This window comes from Barbatula barbatula (genome assembly GCF_947034865.1).
Source record: "Barbatula barbatula genome assembly, chromosome: 6".
NCBI classification, from domain to species: Eukaryota; Metazoa; Chordata; class Actinopteri; order Cypriniformes; family Nemacheilidae; genus Barbatula; species Barbatula barbatula.
In genome coordinates, this window is record NC_136765.1 from 24,983,367 (window position 1) to 25,007,338 (window position 23,972).

At 42.2% G+C, this 23,972-nt stretch overlaps 4 protein-coding genes across 16 annotated transcripts; 1 reads left to right on the top strand and 3 right to left on the bottom strand.

Moving 5' to 3' along the window:
- Positions 1–5,260, bottom strand: cenpo (centromere protein O). 7 transcript variants are annotated; one of them, XR_013786764.1, is made up of 7 exons: positions 3,359–3,497; positions 2,859–3,007; positions 2,648–2,774; positions 2,238–2,506; positions 1,994–2,156; positions 1,263–1,586; positions 1–841 (listed from the first exon to the last, which is right to left on the bottom strand). XR_013786764.1 is itself a non-coding variant. In XM_079458272.1 (6 exons), exons 2-6 carry the CDS (start codon positions 2,988–2,990, stop codon positions 1,477–1,479), a joined length of 801 nt encoding a protein of 266 aa, XP_079314398.1. In that variant the 5' UTR covers positions 2,991–3,007; positions 5,176–5,260; the 3' UTR covers positions 2–1,476. The 7 variants fall into 7 exon arrangements, 6 of the variants coding, with proteins under 6 accessions (XP_079314398.1, XP_079314394.1, XP_079314395.1 ...); XM_079458272.1 differs by lacking the exon at positions 3,359–3,497 and adding an exon at positions 5,176–5,260 and having other exon boundaries at positions 2–1,586; XM_079458268.1 differs by lacking the exon at positions 3,359–3,497 and adding an exon at positions 4,596–4,677 and having other exon boundaries at positions 2–1,586.
- Positions 4,655–22,393, top strand: fancm (FA complementation group M). Of its 7 annotated transcripts, XM_079458260.1 has the most exons (32): positions 4,655–5,551; positions 5,774–5,946; positions 6,081–6,158; positions 7,042–7,200; positions 12,168–12,299; positions 12,434–12,566; positions 12,643–12,735; positions 12,813–12,893; positions 13,056–13,237; positions 13,308–13,514; positions 13,592–13,814; positions 13,962–14,113; positions 14,203–14,361; positions 16,459–17,578; positions 17,675–17,754; positions 17,932–17,997; positions 18,085–18,150; positions 18,238–18,303; positions 18,391–18,456; positions 18,544–18,609; positions 18,697–18,762; positions 18,876–18,941; positions 19,029–19,094; positions 19,231–19,296; positions 19,382–19,453; positions 19,531–19,644; positions 19,728–19,872; positions 19,949–20,055; positions 20,129–20,497; positions 20,651–20,951; positions 21,084–21,375; positions 21,467–22,393. In XM_079458260.1, the coding sequence occupies exons 1-32, from the start codon at positions 4,963–4,965 to the stop codon at positions 21,585–21,587; spliced, it is 5,676 nt and encodes a 1,891-aa protein (XP_079314386.1). In that variant the 5' UTR covers positions 4,655–4,962; the 3' UTR covers positions 21,588–22,393. The 7 variants fall into 7 exon arrangements, with proteins under 7 accessions (XP_079314386.1, XP_079314387.1, XP_079314389.1 ...); XM_079458261.1 differs by lacking the exons at positions 18,085–18,150; positions 18,391–18,456; positions 18,697–18,762; positions 18,876–18,941; XM_079458263.1 differs by lacking the exons at positions 18,238–18,303; positions 18,391–18,456; positions 18,544–18,609; ... (1 more) ...; positions 18,876–18,941; positions 19,029–19,094.
- Positions 7,492–10,770, bottom strand: soul3 (heme-binding protein soul3). The gene is made up of 5 exons (XM_079458277.1): positions 10,453–10,770; positions 9,732–9,826; positions 8,783–8,924; positions 8,521–8,704; positions 7,492–8,405 (listed from the first exon to the last, which is right to left on the bottom strand). Exons 1-5 carry the CDS (start codon positions 10,643–10,645, stop codon positions 8,234–8,236), a joined length of 786 nt encoding a protein of 261 aa, XP_079314403.1. The 5' UTR covers positions 10,646–10,770; the 3' UTR covers positions 7,492–8,233.
- Positions 22,394–22,810: 417 nt separating the features above from the next.
- slc25a29l (solute carrier family 25 member 29-like) lies at positions 22,811–23,703 on the bottom strand (the record flags this gene model as incomplete). Its single annotated transcript, XM_079458280.1, has 1 exon — positions 22,811–23,703. The coding sequence occupies one exon, from the start codon at positions 23,701–23,703 to the stop codon at positions 22,963–22,965; it is 741 nt and encodes a 246-aa protein (XP_079314406.1). The 3' UTR covers positions 22,811–22,962.
- Positions 23,704–23,972: the final 269 nt, after the last annotated feature.

The window sequence follows — 23,972 nt, forward strand, 5'->3', positions numbered from 1 at the left end:
TAATATGTAACATACTTTTATTACCATTATTTTTATCACACCAGCACTGTGATGTCTTTTTAAAACTTTGTGTCTTTGTTCTGAATGAATGAATATAGTACACCATAACCACACATGACACGTTCCCAATGTCATTGGTCAGAACAGGAGATAACTATTTCACCATAACCATTACATACGATCTCTGAAACTATCCCTTTAAGGGGGTGTCAGTGAACTGGAGAAAGAATCAGGCGAACTTAAAACATGAACTTTCCCTCATTTATTTTTGGCCCAGCTCTAAAACTGGTTTGTGAACGAGACCTGAGCCAGAATAAAATTGCTTTGTGGGAAATGTTGAGCTCTACCCTCTTATTACCAACACAATAATGGTCATGTGACCGAGTGACTTTGAAGTCCTGACAATTTCCTGAAATCTGACAAAACGAAATACATTGTTTACTGTATGTGTCATAGCAGCAGATTCTCGGTCTATGGGCTCACAGAAGACAACAAACCATATGCAGTAGTTTCAGGTATTGTAAATTTACTTATTTATTTTCTAAATAAACAATATATAAACAACTGTAAAATAAACAAAAACGGTCTGTACATAAAAAAAATTACGGAAAAATTAGACGCTGTTTCATTCCATTAGTTTTCAGCTTGAAATCTCAATATGACAACCCAGTCAAGTCTCAAGAGACCCAAGTGTTTCCTTTACATGGACGTAAGATTACTGAACCACAGAGAAGACGTCCAACTGCAGTGGAAACTACACACCATCAGCGCCAAATACAGACTCAACCTCAGACTTCTGGAACAAGAGCGAGAGTTCGTATTAAAGGAACACAAAAGACTGCTGAATTTGAGAGTGTGCGAACCTCAAGCGACTGTAAACAACACAATGAGAACCATATCAGAGGTCAAGATGGTGAAAAGAGACACACGGGAGAGTCCTACTTCAAAATCCGCTCCAACTTTCAGAACCATATCTTCTGCGAAACATTTCGACGACGATAAAGAATTGAGGTTTGTCAAATCGGCAACATTTCCATGCAAGCAGGACTCATCTCTCCACGTGTTCACAGAGAAACTCAAAGCTTCTGAAAACAGTCAGCTGTCCATTCTGCAACTGAAAGACCTGGCGTTGATTGACAGCATCTCCCAAAAAGAGCTCATGTACCAAGAAGAGTATTACAGATGGTATAAGGAAAGACTTAAACAACTCCAGAGAGAAAAACTGCGGCAGAAAATAAATAGTTTTCTCAACACTCTCAAACATATTTGAGAACAAAGTAAGATAATTTGACTTAACAGTAGTTTGTTTGCTTAAAACTGCTGTGATAAGTGTCAATCTACCTCTGATGTTTATATAAACCTGAATATAACAGAACACAGATCTGTGGCATCATCATTTCATCTCGGTTAAAAGAGCACAGTGAATTGCAATAAAATTTCTTCAGAAGAGGATATCTGGTTAATCTTGGTCCTAACTTAAGCAATGCTCCCCATTCTCTTCATTGTCAGTAAGGCCGTGTGAGCCGGGGACTCCAAGAACAGCGTCTGGTACTTCTTCCACTGTTCAGATTCTGAAACTGTTTTATCTACAAGCAGATAAAAACATTTGTTTTCATATAACTACTGTTATAATGACACTTAATGTAAATCCAGTGTATAAAGGAAATTCACCCAAAAGCATATTGTCATCAAGTATTCACCCTCATGTCATTCAAAACCTGTCTATGACTCTCACAACAGAAGATATTTTGAGAAATGTCTCAGTGGTTTTGTGTTCATGCAATGGTCAATGGTGTGCAATGTTGTTTGGGAATCGACATTCTTCGAAATATCTTCTTTTGTGTTCTGCAGAAGAAAGACAGTCATACAGGCATATGGCTGAGAGAATGATGAAATAATTTTCATTTTTGGGCAAATTATCCCTTCTAGGAATTACATAATAATAAATAAGTTGAGAATCCCTCAATTTTCTGTTCTGGAGATGACCCTTTACCTTCACTCTCAATGCGCACATGTGTAGGGAGATAATGTGCGAGATCTCTGTACTGCAGTGTGCACAGAACCACCGCAGACGTCTCGCCTTGAGCTTTACACATTAGAACTAGAGTATTGCACAACTGATTGCTCTCCATCACTTCCACAGAACCAACCAGCTCCTGTCGCGAAGAAAAAAAGAACTGAGTTGGAAAACAAGAAATCATGTAGTAACAAAAAATATATGTATATCTACACCACACCTTGATAAGCGAGATCTGTTGTCTGCGAGCAGCTAAAGCATTGAGGTTCTGGCTGAGCGTTTGCAGGAAAGCTTTAAAGTCTTTCTGCAGGTTCTGTTTGGCGAATTTCTCGAGTGGGATTGAAGGTGGAATGTTATGGCGAGAGATCTGCACAGTTCGGGTCATATCCAACTCAATGTTATATGTGTCCAAGTACACACCCTCGAAGGCTGTGTGAAAGCACACACACACGCTTCTCCCTTCCTTACAGTCCACCACATCGTAACCGCCTGAGAAAGAAAGCACAACTCATCAGGTCCAAAATAAGCAAAAATAATAATGCAGAATTCCATTAAACATACGAAAAATCTAGAATGACTTCACGTTGCTTCATTTCCATGATTAATATACCAATATGTTTACATCATTACCAATTAAGTGATGGGCACGCTGAAGGTCTTTTAACTGCATTCTCCAAGCAGTTAACAGGGACCTCTGTAGCTCTGCAGAACCATCATCATCCAAAGGCATATTGCTTTTCATTTTATCTTTTAGGATCTGAATGACAAAAAGAATAAGTGAACATGTGGATAAATTAAGATTATAAGACATCTGATTAACACCTCCGCAGGCTCCTCTCACCTTGATGTCCTCTAACTGACGTTTGAGTCGATCTCTTTTGGTACGGAGGGTCACAGCTGTGACTTTGAGCATCTCTAATTTTTCAGACTGAGGTGGGTCCTGACGTGCCAAACCTCCCCTCTCTAGAGCCATCAGATGACCCAGGACACCTTACATATAAAACAATACACGAACACAGGACTTATAAACAAAATAATACACACAAAACTATTACTGTTACGTTACCGTAGGGACTTAATTACGTAATTATGACCTCTTCCACTAACAGAACCATACTGTAGTCAATTAAATAACACTTCCAAATAACCCAAAACGGAGACTGTACTAAAGTGTTAAAGAAAATGCTGTATAGTTCTTAATTCATAATGACACTTCTTTACGGTTGAAATGTGAGGACGTACCCTGTATTGTCTAATGACGCAATAACGTTACACTTTGCAGATAAAAAGAGTGACGTAACGTTACTTTTATCTTTGACATCATCACACACATCAGTTTACCTTGTTGTGACAGATCGTCCATCGCTTTGACTTTGACTCGCGGTTTCCAGAATATTTTCTAAACGCGACACTTGTTTTAAAAATTGGCGCGCTGTTGTGACGTGCGTTACAGCGGAAGTGCGAGATGTTTCTTTGCCCTGCCATTGGAAAAGCGGAAGCGGCAATGTGGGTCACGTGAGGCACCTCAGCCAATCAGTGACGGTCGTTGAGAGATTTTTTATTGCGGTTGAAAGAACAACAATAGATTTTTAGTAACAGGGAGAAAACGGCACGTGAAGTTAGATAAGATACACACATTTACAAGATATATCGGAGGTAAAAAAAAAAGAAAATAAAAAGAAAGAAAGGATCTTTTAAAGATAGATTGCAATAATTATGTTAAAAGTCTTTGAAGCCTTTGAGTTCAACTGATTTGACATATTCTTAAAGGAAGTAAAAAGGGACTTTATATCAGATGAAAACATTCTAAAGTTAGGTTTGCAATGGACGGCTCTTGCTTTATGTATGGTGAAATTTACCCAGAAGACAAAGCAATAAAATAATATGTTCCATGTTAATGTCGTTGAGAGTTGTACGACAGGGACTTACATTTTACGTTCCACGTCTCGCTGCGTCCCCATTCGCCCCAAACTTAACTTTGCACCAAAAGGTGTACTGTTTGTGTAAAGGAAACGTTTATACATTTGACTGTGTACACACTGCGACATAAAACGTATTTAGCTTATACAAAATGAAAAGACAAATCTTACTGTTGGGGGAATTTCTATCATGGATAAAAGATTTTCTAACCTTAACATCAGAAAAAAACTAAAGAAAATGTGTCTCTCTCTAGGCTTTGGTGAAAAGGAAACGTGGTTATTCTTCACTCTCTTTTTAAATCCCAAATAAAGTCACTTTAATGATGATATGAATATATATAATAGCCTATCATAAATTAAAATCGGTAATAATTTACAGATATTATTATTGTAATGACTTAATTGCAAAGTTTAAAGAAGGCTTTTCACCAGTGTGCTTTTTTTGTAAAGATAAGTCTGAAACAATTGTACATTTATTTTTCAAAACCTTTTTAATTTAATAATTACCATCATGATCACTATATATTAACAATAATAATAATGTTAGTAAAACATAAACACTGAAAAATTATCTACGGTATTAAATTGTTTCAAGCTGTTGCCCAATCTAAAATAATAATATTGTATAACTTATAATAAATTCTGGAAATAGATCCTACCCCTAGGATCTGCGCATCTGCCACGCATTTTAACCATCACGAACACATCGTCTGAGTCTACGCACGCGCAGTACGAACTGTATGTGACATCAGCTCTGCGCTCTGCTCGTCGTGCTTCTGTTTATATTCATAAGAAACTTGAAATATAAAGTTAACGTTTGAGTCATTAAAACGCAAGAATACGCTGCGATCTCATAAATCAAATCGAGCATTGATAAGTTTGATTTATACGGTGCCAGTGTAAAGCAGAAAGCCTCAGCGCGTTTGATTTGATTTAGGTGTAACAGGATGGTTAGGGTGAGAGAAATATTCCTTAATAATCTTTTGTTATTAATTCGCGTTCACTGACGACGGTGCCGATTCTACAATGAGCGCCAATCAGAGAACTTTATTCGAGTCGTGGGGCTGCAGTGTGTCACACACAGAGCAGAGGAACATCGGCTCCAAATCTGCAGGGAAAACATCGAAGAAAAAGAATTTGAAAGAGAAAGACGGATCCGAGCAGAGAGACAGCTGCAGCGCTCTGTGGGGTGAGACAGTCCCGCAGAATGAAGACCAAGATGATGATGATGATGATGACCTGATGCTGGTGGCTGTGTGTGAGGCAGAGAGATCCTTGCTGACCTCTGACATCACATCCTGTCCTGAACAGCGCTTGCTGCCACAAGGCTTCGACCCCTCGGCGGGGCAGATCTGGATCTACCCCACCAACTACCCCATCAGAGACTACCAGCTGAAGATGTCAGAAGTGGCTTTGCTCCAGAACACACTGGTGTGTTTGCCGACAGGCCTGGGCAAAACCTTCATCGCCTCGGTGCTCATGTACAACTTCTACCGCTGGTTTCCTGCAGGAAAGATCGTCTTCATGGCTCCCACCAAACCTCTGGTGTCCCAGCAGATCGAGGCCTGTTATAAAGTCATGGGAATCCCACAGCATCACATGGCCGAGCTCACAGGTCACTGTCACACACAAAACGTCAGGCTATTAACACTCGGCTTTTATTCCTTTCTGATTGTTTTCTAGGATTGTATGAGTGTCAAATGATATTTAACTTGTTTGCATTACTTTCGCATGCCTGGAAATCACAAAGTCAGAGTAAAGTGTTCTACAGGCATGAGAAAGTTATATCCAGTCTGCTATTAATCTTCACGTTTGTTTTGTGTTTATTTTTGTTCAGGTACCACGGCGGCCCAGCAGCGCAGAGAACTCTGGAGATCCAAGCGTGTGTTCTTCTTAACTCCGCAGGTGATGGTGAACGATCTGTCCCGAAACACCTGCCCCGCCACCCACATCAAGTGTGTGGTGATCGATGAAGCCCACAAGGCCATGGGAAATCATGCATACTGTCAGGTGACTTAATTATTTCATTCATATCAGGGACTCGCCACTGACTGCACCACAGTTACCAAGAACAATAAACTGATATCAACAGATAATCACTTCCTGTTCTGTTCGTGTTCTGATGGCTTCTGTTTGTGCTTCAGGTGATCCGTGAGCTGTGGAACCAAACTCAGCAGTTTCGAGTCTTAGCTCTCAGCGCAACTCCTGGAGGAGACGTCAAGGTTTGAAACACTCACTGAACTGCTGGGACACACATACTGTATCTGTTTTTACACATGATCTGATCAATCGTCCTGTGAAAACAAACATCAGGGCTCCAGAAAATTTAGGGCCATACCTTAAATTTCCCTTAAACAGCTGTATTACTGACATACTTTGACAATAAATAGACTCAACTCAAATAATTTACAATGTGAAGTAGTTTTATTTTCATTTCAGAACTACAGAGAAGCTTTAAGTGCCAAGCAAAGAGACTCTTTAAACTCTGAATACACCAGACAAAATTATTATATAAATCTTGATTTATTTGAACCAACAGAAAAAGTGCATGTCATTTTGTACGAAAAAGTGTATATTTTTTTGCTTATAGTGTTAAAGGAAAACGAAAGGGCTCGTCTCAATATGTTCTTATGATGATTTTATTGTGTATTAAGGACACTTTCATCGTGTTCAAAACACAATGTTAAGATAACTATACATAAACTTAACAAGAGCATCCGCCTGTTGTTCATTCTTGTTGTGAACGGATTGGAAATGATTCAGCGCTGTGAATCGTAATAATGCGCTCACGTTGTCTGTAAACTTGTCAATGATGAGCTGAGATGTGACAGACGCGACGACGGCGAGAAACATCTGTCGCCCAGCTCCATAAATTGGCAGGTTGCACATACGCGAGTACTCAAAAACTGGTCGCAGTCTGGAGCCCTTGGATCTTTATATCAATCTGTTCTTTAATAATCCGTCATCATGACTGGTGAGCAACATTACACTCGCTACATCGGTAACGATTCGTCATGTGTGTGAGATGCGTGAAGATATCACTGTAATCTATCTGTGAAATGATATTGTCTCACTGTGATCTCTGATGGTTGTGTGTGTGTGCAGGCTGTACAGCAGGTGATCTCTAACCTGTTGATCTCTCACATCGAACTGCGTTCAGACGACAGTCCTGACGTTCAGACACACATTCACCAGCGCAGCCTGGAGAAGATCGTCGTCCCTTTAGGAGAGTCTCTCACGCAGTATCAGAGCAGATACCTGCAGGTCAGACTCATGCATTACACTTCACGTTTACAGTATATAATGACAGTAACCTAGAGATCTTTATCAAATCCACTGATGTGTTTTCTGGCCTCTGAACGGAGAGACTGGTCGGTCCGGTCTCAGTGAGCAGTCCATAAAAACATTCACCTTAAACAAACACAGTCGCACTTCAGACAGTCTGAGACACACTCTTCAATCATGAGTTGTCATTGATCATGTGTTAGAATTCACACAACCTGTGTCCAGTAGTTTAAATAGCTGTGTGAAGTTAAAATGATATTTCACAGACATAGAGGAGACGTGTGCTTCAGAAGAACTTTATTCTCTCACAGAAAGCAAAAATGAAGAAAGCAGTGCAGAAATTCACAGAAGCTGTAGTTTTATCTTCTCATAGAGTTTATAGTTTACGTACAGGAGGACAAAAAACCTCAACCTTCAGTGATCTGATCATCTGACATCCATCAGATCCAACACTTCATTTAACACTCATCGTCCATGACGTTACTCGATAATATAATAGTAATAATAAGAAACTCAACCAAGACATTAGACCCTGTTTTCATGTCACGTTCTGCTGTGATGTCGCAGACGAGTGATGTTCTCTTTAAAAGCACTTCTTAACCCGCTTTTATTTACAAAAATATTCAAGCAAAATAGCACTATGACAATCAACACATATATATATATCTTTTTGTTTACGCGAGTGTCTATCACACAAATAGAACAGGCAGAGAGAGAGTGAGACAGGCTGTCTGTGCTCATGGCTTATGGAGGGTGTTTGATTGTCTTACTGCAGCACATGTTGTGATGATCACAGAGTGTTCTTTGGAAGGTGATGTTTGTGTTAGTTTCAGCTCTCTAATCAGCATTAATCTATACTGAATAAATTTTATCATCCTGAATGAATGAAAGTACAGAGAAATACGGCAGACACAAATAACCGCTCACATCTGTAGAAATTCAACTGTTCTCAGTCCACAGTGGAGAGGCAGAGGATTGTTGGTAAGGGTAACGTGTGTCTTTGGCGAGCAGCTCACGGTCTCTCAAGGAACCAGATTTCATTTTGTCGGTTGGCCGCCGCAGGGTTTGTGTATCCGGCCACGATAAAGGAGTCGTTCACACAAACCGCGGAAGAGTCGAGAACCTCGGTGAGACCGCTGATCTCACCAATGATTGACAGCTCGTTTGTTGCACCGACGAACGGCCTGAAAACACAAACACTCGATACCATGAAAGTTGTCAGAAATGTCTTCGTATGAAGTGGTCTGTCACTCTACTACAGAGTTTCAGAAAGAACAGGACACTTGTGAAGGAACACACCTGCTATAGATGGTGGTGCCGGGCCAGTGCTCGATGAGAATCTCAGGGTCGTACGGCCGCGGCGGGTCACTCTGGTGCGGGGTTGGCAGGTAATACGCTACAGTAACGGCTCGGGACAGGGTGGTGTGCGTGTCATCTGTACGGACCACCGTCACGATGGGTATCGTCATTCCCAGATAACTGCCTGAGAGAGAGAGAGAGACAGGCGAGTGAGCATGCTCGTGTTTTTAAAGAAACATCTGGAGACTTTTTTTCACTCGACCTGCCGAGTTCTGCTGACAGATGTATTTCATGATCTTCATGAAGCCGTAGCAGATGCTCTGTTCATACGTGTCTTCATAGACTTTGATACACGCCCAGTTTGCCTTCTCATAGTGTCTCTTTTCCCACAACACCTCTCCACACTACATGTCGAAAACAAAATAACTATCAATCAGGAAGGAATTTTGTCACGTGGTGTATTTCTGACACGCAAATGCGATTAAGAAAGAAATTATTTTTCTAACTTTATGAAAAATGTAGATTTTCAGTGTGAACGGTTATTATGGGGATAATGTACAGGCAGCGGGTTGTTATCACAGAAATAAGCCTGGACAGTCTGAAGGGGCTTATTACGCGATAACAGCCGGCTGCATGTACATTATACTGCGTATTACACGGCTACGTGCCACATGAGACAAAAAGTGGATATGAAATGTGATTTTGAAATAATTTATTAGCTCATTTTAACCAATGCCGGAAAAGCCCTTTACTTTCGGTTTTAAGGTAAGAAACGACGTCCAAATGTCACGAACAGGCAATTTGGGTTGAATCGTTTGTAAATATAACGTTATTAAAATACATACTTATATTGTAATAAATACATTCAAATTGACTTATCCGGGTTACCGTGTGTTATTCGTTTTGAACGGTTGTTATCTGGTAATAACGAACCTGCAAATGTCGACTGGCCAATCAAAATCAAGCATTCCAACGAGCCGTGTAATAATAAGTTAATTGTAAAATCAGAATGAAATATTTGTATTCATATTTTTTAAATGAAGTCCCATTCAGATATTTACACAGATTCCGATCATTGGTGTGTCGGTCTGTTCTGCACACACGCTGGAATCAATGTCATTTTTGCCTCAGGCTTTTTAACCCCGATGGAATGTGTCAATGGGTGGAGTTTGTATAGTGTATAGATTGTGTGTAGTGTTGTATACACGTACCTTCTCCTTGCGTGTGATGAGCGTGTACGGGACTTTCTCACGCGTGTGTCTGCCGTCATTATTGCTCGTGATCTGTTGAATGGGTTCAGCCATGTCTGAAATGAAGAGAGAGATTGGGGTGAACAGTGCTGCAGCAGACGTCATCACGAGTGCACCTGCGTACACCTGCGTGCAGTGTTATGATGAGAGTAAGTGTATGCGGTCTTTAAAGACGTCTCACTACACATGATTTACATTTCAGTGCACGTCAGTCATCTCGCGTGATGTGAAGAATGTTTACCTGTTTGTTTACAGATAAACTACTGTGTGTGTGTGTGTCTGTTGGAACACACGTGTTAAACTCTCATGTTCTGTATGTTTGTCTGATTGAACGATGATGTCATCGCTGCAAGTAAACAGGCCGCTGGAGTAAAGCGCTGGATTTACACGCTCATAATCTTTCTGAGAACTTTATGTTAAAGCCCGACACGTCTCGCAGACCTGCACAAACGCAACGCAGACGATCGCGCGCTCTTCGAGTGTGTCGTTTTGTGATTGTAAAGGAATCATTTAAGTCAGAACACGTCACAGTTATCGTAATGTCTGTCTATCTAGTTGCCCGTGTAGTGAGCTCGTCGATCCACCGCGTCTGTGTTTTGTGTTAAGTGGGTCACGGTTGTTTCCGCGTGTATGAACGCGCATGCGCGTGACCGTGCTGTGATTATAGTCGTCGTGCTTTTACCGGTGGGCACGTCGACCTGGTGTCCTCGCGCCACGTCTGTCCAGTAGTTCAGGAGCCTGTCCTGCTCCTCCATCATCTCCTCGTGCTCGTCCTCGGCGCTGTCAGACAGCTGCTCCTCAGACACGGACTCGAGATCGTCCAGTGAGATCAGACCTCCACCGCCGCCGCTCATGCGACACTCACCGCGATCCATCGCCACAGATCCGACTATTACACGAGCTTCATGTCCGCGTTCCAGCGCGTGTCCGAATTATTATGCTCGTTCGTCGCGAGCTTTTGCGTGTTGTGTTGCAGGGCTGTCGTGTTTATATGGGCTGAGTCCTAATGACGACACGGCTCCTCCCCCTCCTGTGACGCGTCATTAATACACACAGTAGACGCACAAAACGCATATCGTGTTTTTCTTCTTTCTTCTGTTGTTTTTTATATTTATGTTTTCCTTGTTTAATCCTTAACATAACCTATTAAAATAAGTGCAATAAATGGGTAAATGTACAATAAGTGGAAAAGGTTCTAGTGTATTTCTCGTTATAACTTGTTGTATGTGTAACTAAGCATGTATATATATATATATAGAGAGAGAGAGAGAGAGAGAGAGAGAGAAAACCATTTGCACATTATTTTAACATATATGGTATTTATATGGTATTTGTTCAAATAAATATTTTATGTTTTTTAATACTTTTGACATTATAAATTCACATAGGGCTGTCACGATTATGAAATCTGCTCACGATTAATTGTCTGTTTTAAGGCTTTGACGATTTAACTATTAATGACGATACATTTTTTCAATGAAGGAAATATATACTTTAGAAATGTGAAAATTTTGTAAATAACTAATATTATTTATTGTAGAGTGACCTTCACAGATAAGACTTGAGTCTGGACACAAAACAAATCAACAACAAAAATACGAAGCTAATACAACTCAAATGATGGAGAAATGTAATCGTGAGTGCAGATCAAGGACAAAGGATGTAAAATGCAGCAGATATTACAGATCACACTTGTTTTTGAAGGATTCACAATAATTGTGGTTATCTGAAATAAATGCGATGAGACATTTATTTAATAATTGTGTGATCACGTTTGTGTGATCACGTGTGTGTTTCATGTCTTGTTTGTTGCTATCACACGTTCATGTACCGTTGAACAGAATCTTTTCTGTTGCTTTCAATTGAGATTTTTTTGGCTGAAATGAACCCACACTTTTTGCACTTTGTACAGGAAGAACACAGCCCGAATGATTTACATCACTCTGTTGAAATCTCATTTATCACTCAACAAATCAATAACACTAGAAACCTTCTGTGTTTAACTCGTTTGTTCACGAGTCGATCTCATTCACGTTTGAATCATGAAAAATACGAGTGACTTATTAGTATTCTTCCCAATGATAAAATCATAAAGCTGGACAGTGATGTCACAGAACAGATCACATGCTCATTTATGATGTTTTAACGCTCACCCGATTTCTTAATTTTCTTTCTTTATGTTCATATTGAACACATGGATGATCTTCTGTCATGGTGAGGTGTTTTGAGTGTAGAAGACGAGAAGGGAAATCTTCATGTTTTTTCTTTGGGGTGTGTTATGAAAGAGAAGCAGGTTGTTCATGAAGGTCGAGGGTGAAATTGTGCTCTAGTTATTTCCAGCGTGAAAAGACGTCTCATTGTGGTGCTTTTCAAACGTCTGGCCTGTTTTTCCAACAGCTGTTAGAAAAGTTTGCATCCCGTCTGACCCAGATGAGCCTCTTGAATCATCGTGACCTCAGCTCGCTAACAAAGTACCAGATCATTCTGGCCCGAGAGCAGTTCAGACGCAACCCACCACCCCACGTCCAGGTCTGATATTTACATATAGTTATTTAGCAGACGCTTTTATGCAAAGCGACTGATATAAACCCCAGCTTCTCACGATTACACCCCCACACACATGACAAGTGTGATGCGCTCATGCAGATGTTCTGGGTTTACAGGCAGGGCATCACGGGGCACTGGAGGGAGATTTTGCCGTCTGCATAAGTCTGTATCACGGTTATGAACTCCTTCAGCAGATGGGTCTTCGCTCGCTCTTCCTCTTCCTTCAGAACATCATCTCTGGAGCTAAAGGTGAAATATTTCAGCTCCTGTTGATGAGGATCCTCTCTTCAGATGAACTCATCATGAAGGTTTCTCCTTCTTTCAGAGTCGCCTCGCATGAGGAATGAACTTCAGAGGAATCCTGTCTTCATGGATCTCTACAGGGACATGGAGGTCACGTTCAACAAACCAAACACGGGTAAATTACAGCCGTCATCTCTTTGTCTCCCTAATCATCATCGTGTGTTTGATGTTTCCCATCTGCGTCATTCACAGATCCTAAAGAGCCGTACGTCTACAGTCACCCCAAAATTCAGAGACTTGATGAGGTTGTGTCACAGCACTTTAAAACATCAGGTGTGATGAGAATGTTTGTTGAGAAGAGCTTAAATCTAAACATATGAAATATATGCAGATTACAGCCGTATGAAGCGAACATCATCCAGCCATGAAATGACAAAACGTTTGTCGTGGGTTCTTGTCACTGACGTGACCTGTACTCTCCTCTTATTGGTCCAGGCAGTGATTCGTCGGATGGAGCGAACACGCGTGTTATGATCTTCTCGTCGTACCGTGAGAGTGTGCAGGAGATCGCAGACATGTTGAATCGCCATCAGCCGCTGGTCAGGGTCATGACTTTCATGGGTCAAGCGTCTGCTGGGAAAGGAGTTCGAGGATTCACACAGAAAGAGCAGCTCGAGGTGAACGCATCAACTTGTTAAATGATGTGAGTTTGAAGATCACTTCTGATGTGCATGTGTGTGTGTTTAGGTTGTGCGTCGGTTCCGTGATGGGGGCTTCAACACTCTGGTGTCCACATGTGTTGGTGAGGAGGGTCTTGACATCGGTGAGGTCGATCTCATCGTGTGTTTCGACGCTCAGAAGAGTCCGATTCGTCTGGTGCAGCGCATGGGTCGCACGGGCCGCCGGCGACAGGGACGAATCGTCATCATACTGGCCGAGGGAAGAGAGGAACGAGTGAGGATCTACACAAACTCGCTGCGACAGGTCTACACAAACTCCAGCGTTAGATTCAAACTCTCTCTCTTTTTCAGACGTATAACCAGAGTCAGAGCAGCCGGCGCAGTATCAACAAGAGCATCATGGGAAACAAGCACAGTTTTCACATGTTTCCTCGCAGTCCACGAATGCTGCCCGCCGGCGTCATTCCCACACTACACAAGATGCACATCAGCTGCGCTCAGTTTCAACACACAGAGGAGAAAACACGCAATTCTGTGAAGGGTCGTAGGTCATTTCTCAACGCTCAGAGCGGCGGTACGACATGCACAACATCAAACACAGCCTGTGAACAATCAGAATGACCTTTATTTCAACACACATACACAATGAGTACTTTCATACAGACATAACACAAAAAATTGAAGAATAGTGCTGTGTGTGTCACTCTCTGATGTTCTCTAGGAAGTGATGTGAAGCGTGTGAAGGAAGACGGCTGTCTCACTGCTGCTGAAGAGGCCGTGTGGATGTCCACCATGAGACTGGGAGAGGATGAACCTCAGCCTGTGTTCAGACAAACGTCTCTACTGACGTTCAGCAGCGGTCCGCCGGCACAGGTCATACATGTATACAAAGCTCATTTAGGAATGTTGTGATCCAGTCTTGCCGTGTGTAGAGATGCATGTATAGTTGTGTGTGTGTGCAGGAGGTGTGTGTGTCGGGTCCGGTCAGAGAACTGTCTCTGTGGGAGTGGAGACACTGGCAGAACACATCGCTGCCCACTCACAGAGTGGAACATTCAGAGCGATGCCTTCACTTCACCGCCATCATGGAGCAGATAGACAGCATGAGACAAGAGGAGCAGGTGAGAACAAACACACAACACACACACCCAAAGACTACATGAGACAAGAGGAGCAGGTGACGTCATGGCCATTCAAACAGAGTTGGGCAAATGATGTAATCTGCGTGTGGTCGGGAGCTCGACTCACGGAAACATCCGCGACCGCGAAACAAGACTTACAGACTTATGCGCCGTAGTTTAGGCAAGACATTTGTCACCCAGTTTAATTAAGACCCCGCAACCAAACGTGGGTTTGTGACTTTAAAGCGGCGCTACCCAGACCGATCCGTGTATGTCAGAGACTAATGTGAGAACAGACTGCTCCAAATGCTTTCAAATGTCTCTTGCGATACGTCTGCGCAGTCGAACAATACATAAAGAATTGACACTTTTCATATATTAAGAAATAGATGCACTAAAGTTATAAGATTATGTATTATATTGCATTATATATTTTTGTTTCATAATGGAAGGAATTTCGTAATGGATTATAAATCTGTACTAAAGGCAGTCTATCAAAGGGTGACCACTTAGCTTCATTTTTATTTGCTTTTACTTTTCTGCTCTATGTTAATTTGTATGCAAACAATGAATCTTTTACTACTATAGGACAAACTTGTATAAAACATATTTGTTCTCAAAATACACCAGACAGTCTAGACCTTAAACATATTTTTTTTCACTGGGAAGAAGATTCATATATCAATCAGATAGTGTTGTAATTTCATTCTCGCAGTGATTTGTGCAATGTTTTGAATACGCTTAAGAGATATTCTCTATAATATTGTTTTAAATACAATTATGTATTTGTACGTACAGGACATGTTTCTGTTTGTTGTGCACACTGTGCTCCCTTTAAAACGACGTTGTGACGCCCCTGACCACAATGTATAGAAACCTGTACACCTGCAGTCATACAAAGATATGGATCTTTGGGTTTCAGTTGTTAAGCAGAAAAACATTGACAGCTGTGTGTGACGTGAATCCATTAGATGATTTGATCTTCAGAAATCAATCTCTTTATAATTGAAGTGTGTTACGTGTCTTTGTGCTCAGGTGTGTGCTTGTATGATGATGAGTAAAGTGTATATTATAAAATGTTGATGTAATAAACATCTGCTTTGTGTTTGTTTTGTCATAATTGTTCGTAGATGAGTACATTAGATTGAAACGCATCCGTGTGCTTCAGAATGACTCCGTATCTCATCAGATTCAGTCACTCACAGTTGTGTATTTGGTGATTTTATATTGTTGTATTTTTCTGGCACTCTTGACTTCATAGAGTCATGAGCTGATGCTTGTGTGATGGATCTGAAGATCTGGAAGCCTTGTGTTTCATGATGATGATGATGATGATGAGAGGTTAATACAGACACACAGAGGGTTTTTTTCTCTCTCTTATATAACTGCTCTCAGAGCAGTTACATAAGCAATGAGGACATAAGTGGGTCATCTCGACTGACCTACATTTCCACAGAGACTGCAGACTTAATGATGTGCTTTCTTTCTCTGACAGAGAATTCTATATTTCAAATATATATATATATATATATATATATATACAGTTTATAAATGTTGTTATGTTCAGTGTGTGTTTTTTTATTACTGTACTATGGCAGAGGAGGAACACAAAGCTTCTCTTCAGTCTGATGATGACCTCATTCTTACATTCAGCACAACTATATGACACATATCATATATATGTGTGTGTGTGTGTTGTTTATATAAATATATATTTATATATATATATATATAAAAACAGCTGTTTAACATCCTGAAGGTGTCTAATCTCTGACATGGGATGCGGTTTCATGAAAATGTCTGTGATGTTTAACTGTTGAATGAAATGCGTCACATCAGTTTATTTCACACACATATCTCCACAGTCTCATATCAAAACCACACAATTGTTCTTTTATACAGTTATTTCTTTTCACTCAATTTATGAGCTTTTTGTTATGTGTTTTATGTTACCAGAATTTCAGTGTTTTAGCTCTTAACGTTTTAATAAGGGTTAAAATAAATAATCTGATAAAATTCCATTTAAATCTGATGTTAGTTGTCTTGCGATTTGTGATTTTTCTCTTTGATTTATTGATCACTACTTTCTCCTGACAGGGTGACTGTGGTGACGTGTTTGAGCTCATGATGAAAGATGATGATGATGAAGATGGAAGAACAACAAAACCTCCACAGATGAGATCAGAATGTGATCTGTACATCAGACCGTCCTCTTCCATACCTGACATACATCAGACCTGTAAACCTGATGAAAGTAAGAAGATCCGTAGATCTGTGACGGTCATCGAGAGAACGAGCAGTGACGTTCAAGCGACGGTCAATAACAGTGACGCGCATCACATCATCGCATCATCTGATGAGAATGAACAGCGCGTTCCTGAATCAAACACGAGCTCACATCTCACTGACATGTTTCATCCGTCTGACTTCAGTTCAAACACACAGCATCACGCTCCGCCACCAAAAAGCTTTCACATGATTCTCACCAGCGTTAAAGAACTCCTATCCAAATCGCCACCGCGGGACTTTGATGTTCTCTTCTCAGAGCTCAGTACTGACCTTATTGAAAACAGTCCCACCCGAGACCTTCTCGTTACGAAAGACGGTGAGGACTCTCGAGAAATTCTGAAATCATCACAGTTAGCAGCATGCGCACTTTCACCCGGTTGGGATGAGTTGTTTGATGATGATCTGGAGGAGACTGACGTTCCTTCACAGCAACAACATGATGATCAGATGGATTTGAATGTGAGCGTCGAGCTGTTTGAAAATGATGATGATGAGTTCCTTCAGGTGTCCGTAACTCATGATCACACACCGGACGGGAAAACTTCTGAAAACAAACCAGAGCCTCAGAACGTCACTGCAGGTCAATCATCTCATAAAGGTTCCGAACAAAACTCGGAGGTCTTCAACTGCTCGCAGGACTTCTTCTCTGTCAACTTTGACCTCGGGCTGTCCTTTGACTCTGACGAAGAAGCAGCGATTGAAGAAAAAATCAACACGTCAGCATTAAACAAACCCAAAGCTCCAGTGGTCTCACCGCCGTCACGTCTGGCAGATGACGCAAGGATCAGATGTGCTCAGACGCCGCTCATCTGTGAGAAACGGAGTTCAGCGGCGGTGCATCCGAACGCCTCCACACCCAACCATGCGTTCCTGTCAGCATCCCACGGAAAAACAGCACACTCATCTGTACAAAAACACACGTCTACAGGTTACACTGAATGTGTTTTATGTGATTCCTGTCTTGTGAATTATTCTCATGACGTCAGAACGCTCAGTAAGTCACGTGTGTGTGTTTGTGTTTCAGACGTGCCAAGCAGTGATGGTGAGGATGAGGTGTTTGTCAGGAAACCAGCACATAAAGTCAATCCATTATCATCTCCACAGGTCAATGTCTCATTTATTTCTCAGTCAAAGATCTTTCTGGTGTAGATTCTCCATTTCAAGGGCATAGGAAACGCGTGACTGTGTTAGATGTGGTATGATTTTAACATGTTGTGATTAAAAACATCTGAGTGTAAAGTGTGCTGTTGTGTAACGCTTGTTTGTGTGTTTGTTGTGTAGGAGTCAAATATCTTCTCTGATGTGGATTCTCCTGTACAACCCCGTAGGAAACACGCACTGGACTTGGTATGATTTTAACATGTTGTGATTAAAAACATCTCAGTGTAAAGTGCGCTGTTGTGTAACGCTTGTGTGTGTGTGTTTGTTGTGTAGGAGTCAAAGATCTTCTCTGATGTGGATTCTCCTGTACAACCCCGTAGGAAACACGCACTGGACTTGGTATGTTTTTAACATGTTGTGATTAAAAACATCTCAGTGTAAAGTGTGCTGTTGTGTAACGCTTGTGTGTGTGTGTTTGTTGTGTAGGAGTCAAAGATCTTCTCTGATGTGGATTCTCCTGTACAACCCCGTAGGAAACACGCACTGGACTTGGTATGTTTTTAACATGTTGTGATTAAAAACATCTCAGTGTAAAGTGCGCTGTTGTGTAACGCTTGTGTGTGTGTGTTTGTTGTGTAGGAGTCAAAGATCTTCTCTGATGTGGATTCTCCTGTACAACCCCGTAGAAAACACGCACTGGACTTGGTATGATTTTAACATGTTGTGATTAAAAACATCTCAGTGTAAAGTGTGCTGTTGTGTAACGCTTGTGTGTGTGTGTTTGTTGTGTAGGAGTCAAAGATCTTCTCTGATGTGGATTCTCCTGTACAACCCCGTAGGAAACACGCACTGGACTTGGTATGTTTTTAACATGTTGTGATTAAAAACATCTCAGTGTAAAGTGCGCTGTTGTGTAACGCTTGTGTGTGTGTGTTTGTTGTGTAGGAGTCAAAGATCTTCTCTGATGTGGATTCTCCTGTACAACCCCGTAGAAAACACGCACTGGACTTGGTATGTTTTTAACATGTTGTGATTAAAAACATCTCAGTGTAAAGTGTGCTGTTGTGTAACGCTTGTGTGTGTGTGTGTGTGTGTGTGTGTGTGTGTGTGTGTTTGTTGTGTAGGAGTCAAAGATCTTCTCTGATGTGGATTCTCCTGTACAACCCCGTAGAAAACACGCACTGGACTTGGTATGATTTTAACATGTTGTGATTAAAAACATCTCAGTGTAAAGTGCGCTGTTGTGTAACGCTTGTGTGTGTGTGTTTGTTGTGTAGGAGTCAAAGATCTTCTCTGATGTGGATTCTCCTGTACAACCCCGTAGGAAACACGCACTGGACTTGGTATGTTTTTAACATGTTGTGATTAAAAACATCTCAGTGTAAAGTGTGCTGTTGTGTAACGCTTGTGTGTGTGTGTGTGTGTGTGTGTGTGTGTGTGTGTGTGTGTGTGTGTGTGTGTGTGTGTGTTGTTGTGTAGGAGTCAAAGATCTTCTCTGATGTGGATTCTCCTGTACAACCCCGTAGGAAACACGCACTGGACTTGGTATGATTTTAACATGTTGTGATTAAAAACATCTCGGTGTAAAGTGCGCTGTTGTGTAACGCTTGTGTGTGTGTTTGTTGTGTAGGAGTCAAAGATCTTCTCTGATGTGGATTCTCCTGTACAAGTGTTCAGGAAACGTGCTGCAGTGTTACATGTGGTATGACTTTAACATGTCGCGATTGACGCTCACTGTAAAGTGTGCTGTTGTGTAACGCGTGTGTGTTTGTGTGTCAGTCAGTGGACACGGATGTGGACGAGGAGTCAGATGGGGACTTTCATCATGGTGTCACTCAAAGAGCCAGAGTTGTGCGGCCGTATTCTGCAGGCAATCATCTGCTCAAACCTTCTGTAATGTCACTTGTAAAGTCATGAACGTTCGTTGAGTTTCATCATTGATTCGAGGCATTCATCATTTCCATCATCGTTCACAGAGGGGACGTCAGTTTCTGGATGACGAGGCGGAGCTGTCGGAAGATGATGAAGAGGTTTCATCAGATGAAGAGGATGGAGATGAACAGAATCATTCTCTGGACGGCTTTGTAGTGAACGCCACACAGTGTTCTCAGGGGCTTAACGGTGAGACGTGACTTCTGAAAGACTGAGGGAAAAATTTACACAGTTCTGAGGTTTCATGAGGTTTTGTGTTGATCAGAGTCTGAGATGCAGGCCATTTATCTGAAGTCTGTGAGGAGTCCTGCAGTCCAGAAGGGCATCAGAATGACTTACAAACCAAAACACAACGTAGACATCTTCTCACAGGTGAGTCTCAACACACCCATCTGTATGATCTCGGGATGGCAACGGCTTAACCCGTGTGACTGTGTGACATCAGGTGCCAGAACAGGACGAGACGTACGCCGAAGACAGCTTTGTGCTTCACGGCAGTGACGTGGAAGAGGTGAGTGATGAAGAGCCTGTGCACGTGATTCTGGAGGACTCTTACATCGATGGCAGAAAACAGTACGCCACACGCCGGCGCGCTCACATCAAACAGATCAGAGCGGCAAACGAGACCAGAGGAGTCCAATCTGAGACAGAAAGGAGAAACAAACGCTCCAGGATCATCCGTGTTCAGGACTCCAGTGAAGAAGAGGAGGAGACAGAGTTTAAAGTTCCTCGGTGTGTCACCACCATCCCTGAGAAGAGATTGAGAGAGACAGACAGACAGCAGGAGACATTCAGTCATGTGATGAATGAACAGGTGAGAATTTTCACTTGAATCGCTTCAGTGATTCGAGACATGTTTGTGTCATCAGACAGAAGACCCCTCTAATGTGTGTAAAATACACGATGATGCGTTTATGTTTGTGTGTTAGTTTCATCTCTCACTTTATTCTGATGGAATGAAACGCAGGATGTGACGTGCCGAGTGTCGGTCGCAGATGCTCCTCTCTGTGTGTTGGTGGACAGTCGCTGTATCAGCGGAGGGTCAGAGGTCGTGTCCTGCCTGCGACAGAGACACGGACTGACAGTTCACGTCTGCTCGTTGCTCAGCTCAGACTTCATCGTGAGCAACCGTATGGCTGTGGAGTGGATGAGAGAGTGTGATGTCGCCAGCGCCCAAAACCGCAGACGGCTGCAGGAGAGAATCCAGAGAGTGCAGACGTTACATGAGCGTGTGTGTCTGATCATTGAGAGAGACCGAAGCAAACCCGGTGAGCATCACACACAGTTCCACTGCAATATAAAACTGGAATAGTCACTGAAGCAGGTGAAGAATAAATACCGATTCGATCAGACGTGTTGTGTAGCGTGTGGAGTTCATTTGTGTTGTTTTGTGCCGTCAGGCGAGACGCTCCGGGCGGTCCAGCGCAGTCGCTTTTACGACGGGACGCTGGCGGCGCTGGTGCGTGCGGGCGTGAGACTGATGGCCAGCAGAGGTCCAGATGAAACGGCTGTCATACTGACTGACCTGGCTCAGGTGGAGAAGAGAAAAGGTCAGGCCATCGCTGTAGCGCTGGAGGTCAGAGGTCACCGTCAACAGGCTCTGCAGTTCTTCATGACGCTGCCACACGTGAGTTACATCACCGCTCTGAACATGTGCCACAACTTCACGTCCGTCAGACACGTCATCAACAGGTGAGCTGCAAACAAACACTTTCAATCACATTTATGATGTCATAGAACCAATGAAATGGAAATAAATATCGATGACGATGATGTTTTTCAGTTCTGTGGAAGAGCTGCAGGTGTTTGCTTGTGTTACTCGCTCACAAGCACAAGAGATTCTCCGCTGTCTGCATTACACACACACTGACACACACACACGCACTGACACGTCCACACACTGACACACACACACGCACTGACACGTCCACACACTGACACACACACACACTGAAACGTCCACACACTGACACACACACACGCACTGACACGTCCACACACTGACACACACACACACTGACACGTCCACACACTGACACACACACACGCACTGACACGTCCACACACACACGCACTGACACGTCCAAACACTGACACACACTCAAGCACTTTAACAAAATGAATCAGGATTGCAGTGTAAATGCGTGTCTTGTCTGTATTTCAGATTATGGAAGTTATTTTTGTTAATTCTGTGATTATTTATGTTGATATGTACAGAAAGATCTATTTGAGCAGCACAGATTTTGGAAAATAAACTTGCTCAGTTTTTATTCAAACACTAGAGGCTGTTGAAGCATCACATTCATTTCTTTATTTTCTGTTTGTTCTAGTCCTGTCATTCATTCTCCCCTGTCAGTTTACATCACAACCATCACAGAGTCAAAATGCATAAATGAGAAAAGATTCGTTCTGATCTGAGATCAGTAGGAATCGATTGTTATCATATTTACTGAAATCAACAGAGTTGTGTCGTCAACATTTCTAGTTATTTTCAATATTTATATATAATCTTTCATATCATGTTTTCTGATTTTATTTATATACTTTTTTCGTTATTTAATGTTGAAAGTCGGCTGTTTAGATATTTATGAATTTCTGCCTAAGCAGTGAAAGGTCTTTTTGTAGATCATAAATCAATATTCTATCAAAAGCATTGACATTTATAAAACAAACACTGTACAGCTACAATAAATGACAAAACATCCGACAGAACAGAGACGAGTCACGTGTCATGTGTAGAGATCCTTCATCCAAAGTGAAAATTCATTCATAATTTACTCACCTTTGAGTTGTGCCAAATCTGTATAAATGTCTTTGTTCTGATGAAGCCCATTGACTTCCACAGTAGGACAAAATACAATTGGAGTTGTAAAGTGCCGCCTTTTGTGTTCAACAGAACAAAACATCTACTATGGGAGTCAATGGGGGTCAAAATCTTTCTGGTTATAAGCATTATTCTAAATATCTTTCTCTGTGTTCATCAGAACAAAGACATTTATACAGATTTGGCACAACTCAAAGGTGAGTAAATGATGACAGAAATATCATTTTTGGGTGAAGCATCCTTTTAATATAAAGTGTGTGTGTGAGTTCCTTACAGGAGAACAAAAAAGGCTCTAAACTGTTGATATTTTCCGAGTAAAACATTCTGGTGTTTCTGCAGCGTGTGTGACACACAGAACGTGAGGATGATAATGTCCAGAGAACGGCTACAGTGATATATCAGATCTTTGACTCCTGCACACAATCAAACTCTGTTTGAGTCGTTTTTGTGTTCAGTCACAGGCCGCTGATGTTTGGTCGCGTAGAGTCGCAGTCTTTCATGCCGTCATTCTCATGCATGTACATGAGGAACAGCGTGACTGTGGTGAATGTGGTGGCGTTGACGGGAAAAGCTCTTAAGAGAGTGGAGGTCAAGCCTTGTGTGAAAACCCTCCAGCCTTCCCTCCTCCAGCTCTGCCGGACACAGTCCACGATCCCGCTGTATTTGTTCGTCCCACCTGCGCCGTCTGCCTGGAGGCGGGACTTGATCACATCCACGGGATAGGTGGAGATCCAGGACGTGATTCCAGACAGACCCCCGGCGATGAGCAGCTTGGGGATGATGTAGATGTCGTCAGGTTCACAGCCCAGCGATCGGGTGAGAGTATCATAGGTGAGGAAATAAATCCCAAAGCCGGGCGTCTCTCGGGCGATTGTAGTCACCATCCCTCTGTTTATCCCACGAATGCCCTCTCTCCTGTAGATGTGAATCAAGCAGTCCAGAGAGTTTGTGTGCAGCTTCTTGGAGCTCTGGGTCTTCTCGCCCGTGCCTTGAATTTGCATGCGAGTCTTTACCAGCTCCATGGGGCAGCAAATGACGCATTGAATGGCGCCGGCTGCAGCGCCTGACAGGAAGTGATTGAGTGGCGTGTCCGTCCCCAGCATCCGCATGCTGTTACCCTGAATCCCAAACACAATGGCATTGATGAACGTCAAGCCCATCATCGGTGAGCCGATACCTTTATAGAGTCCAAACATCTAAAGTCAAAGAGGGGAAATAAAACACAATGAAGTCTTTAAATGGCTGAAGGTGTCATCTTGTGAAGACTGCATGTTTGTTTCTAATGGTGCTCCAAGCATCTGGTATCGACTGTCAGGACTCGACTAAGTAAGTTCATGTTGCTCTCCTCGGACCTGTTCAGTTTCCCCATACGCGTTCTCGGTGTGCACGATTGTTCTGTTTCACTTTAACATGTGTCAAGAAAGTTGAGTAGTTCGGCGGGGCTTTAAAATCAAAAGTGTTTTTA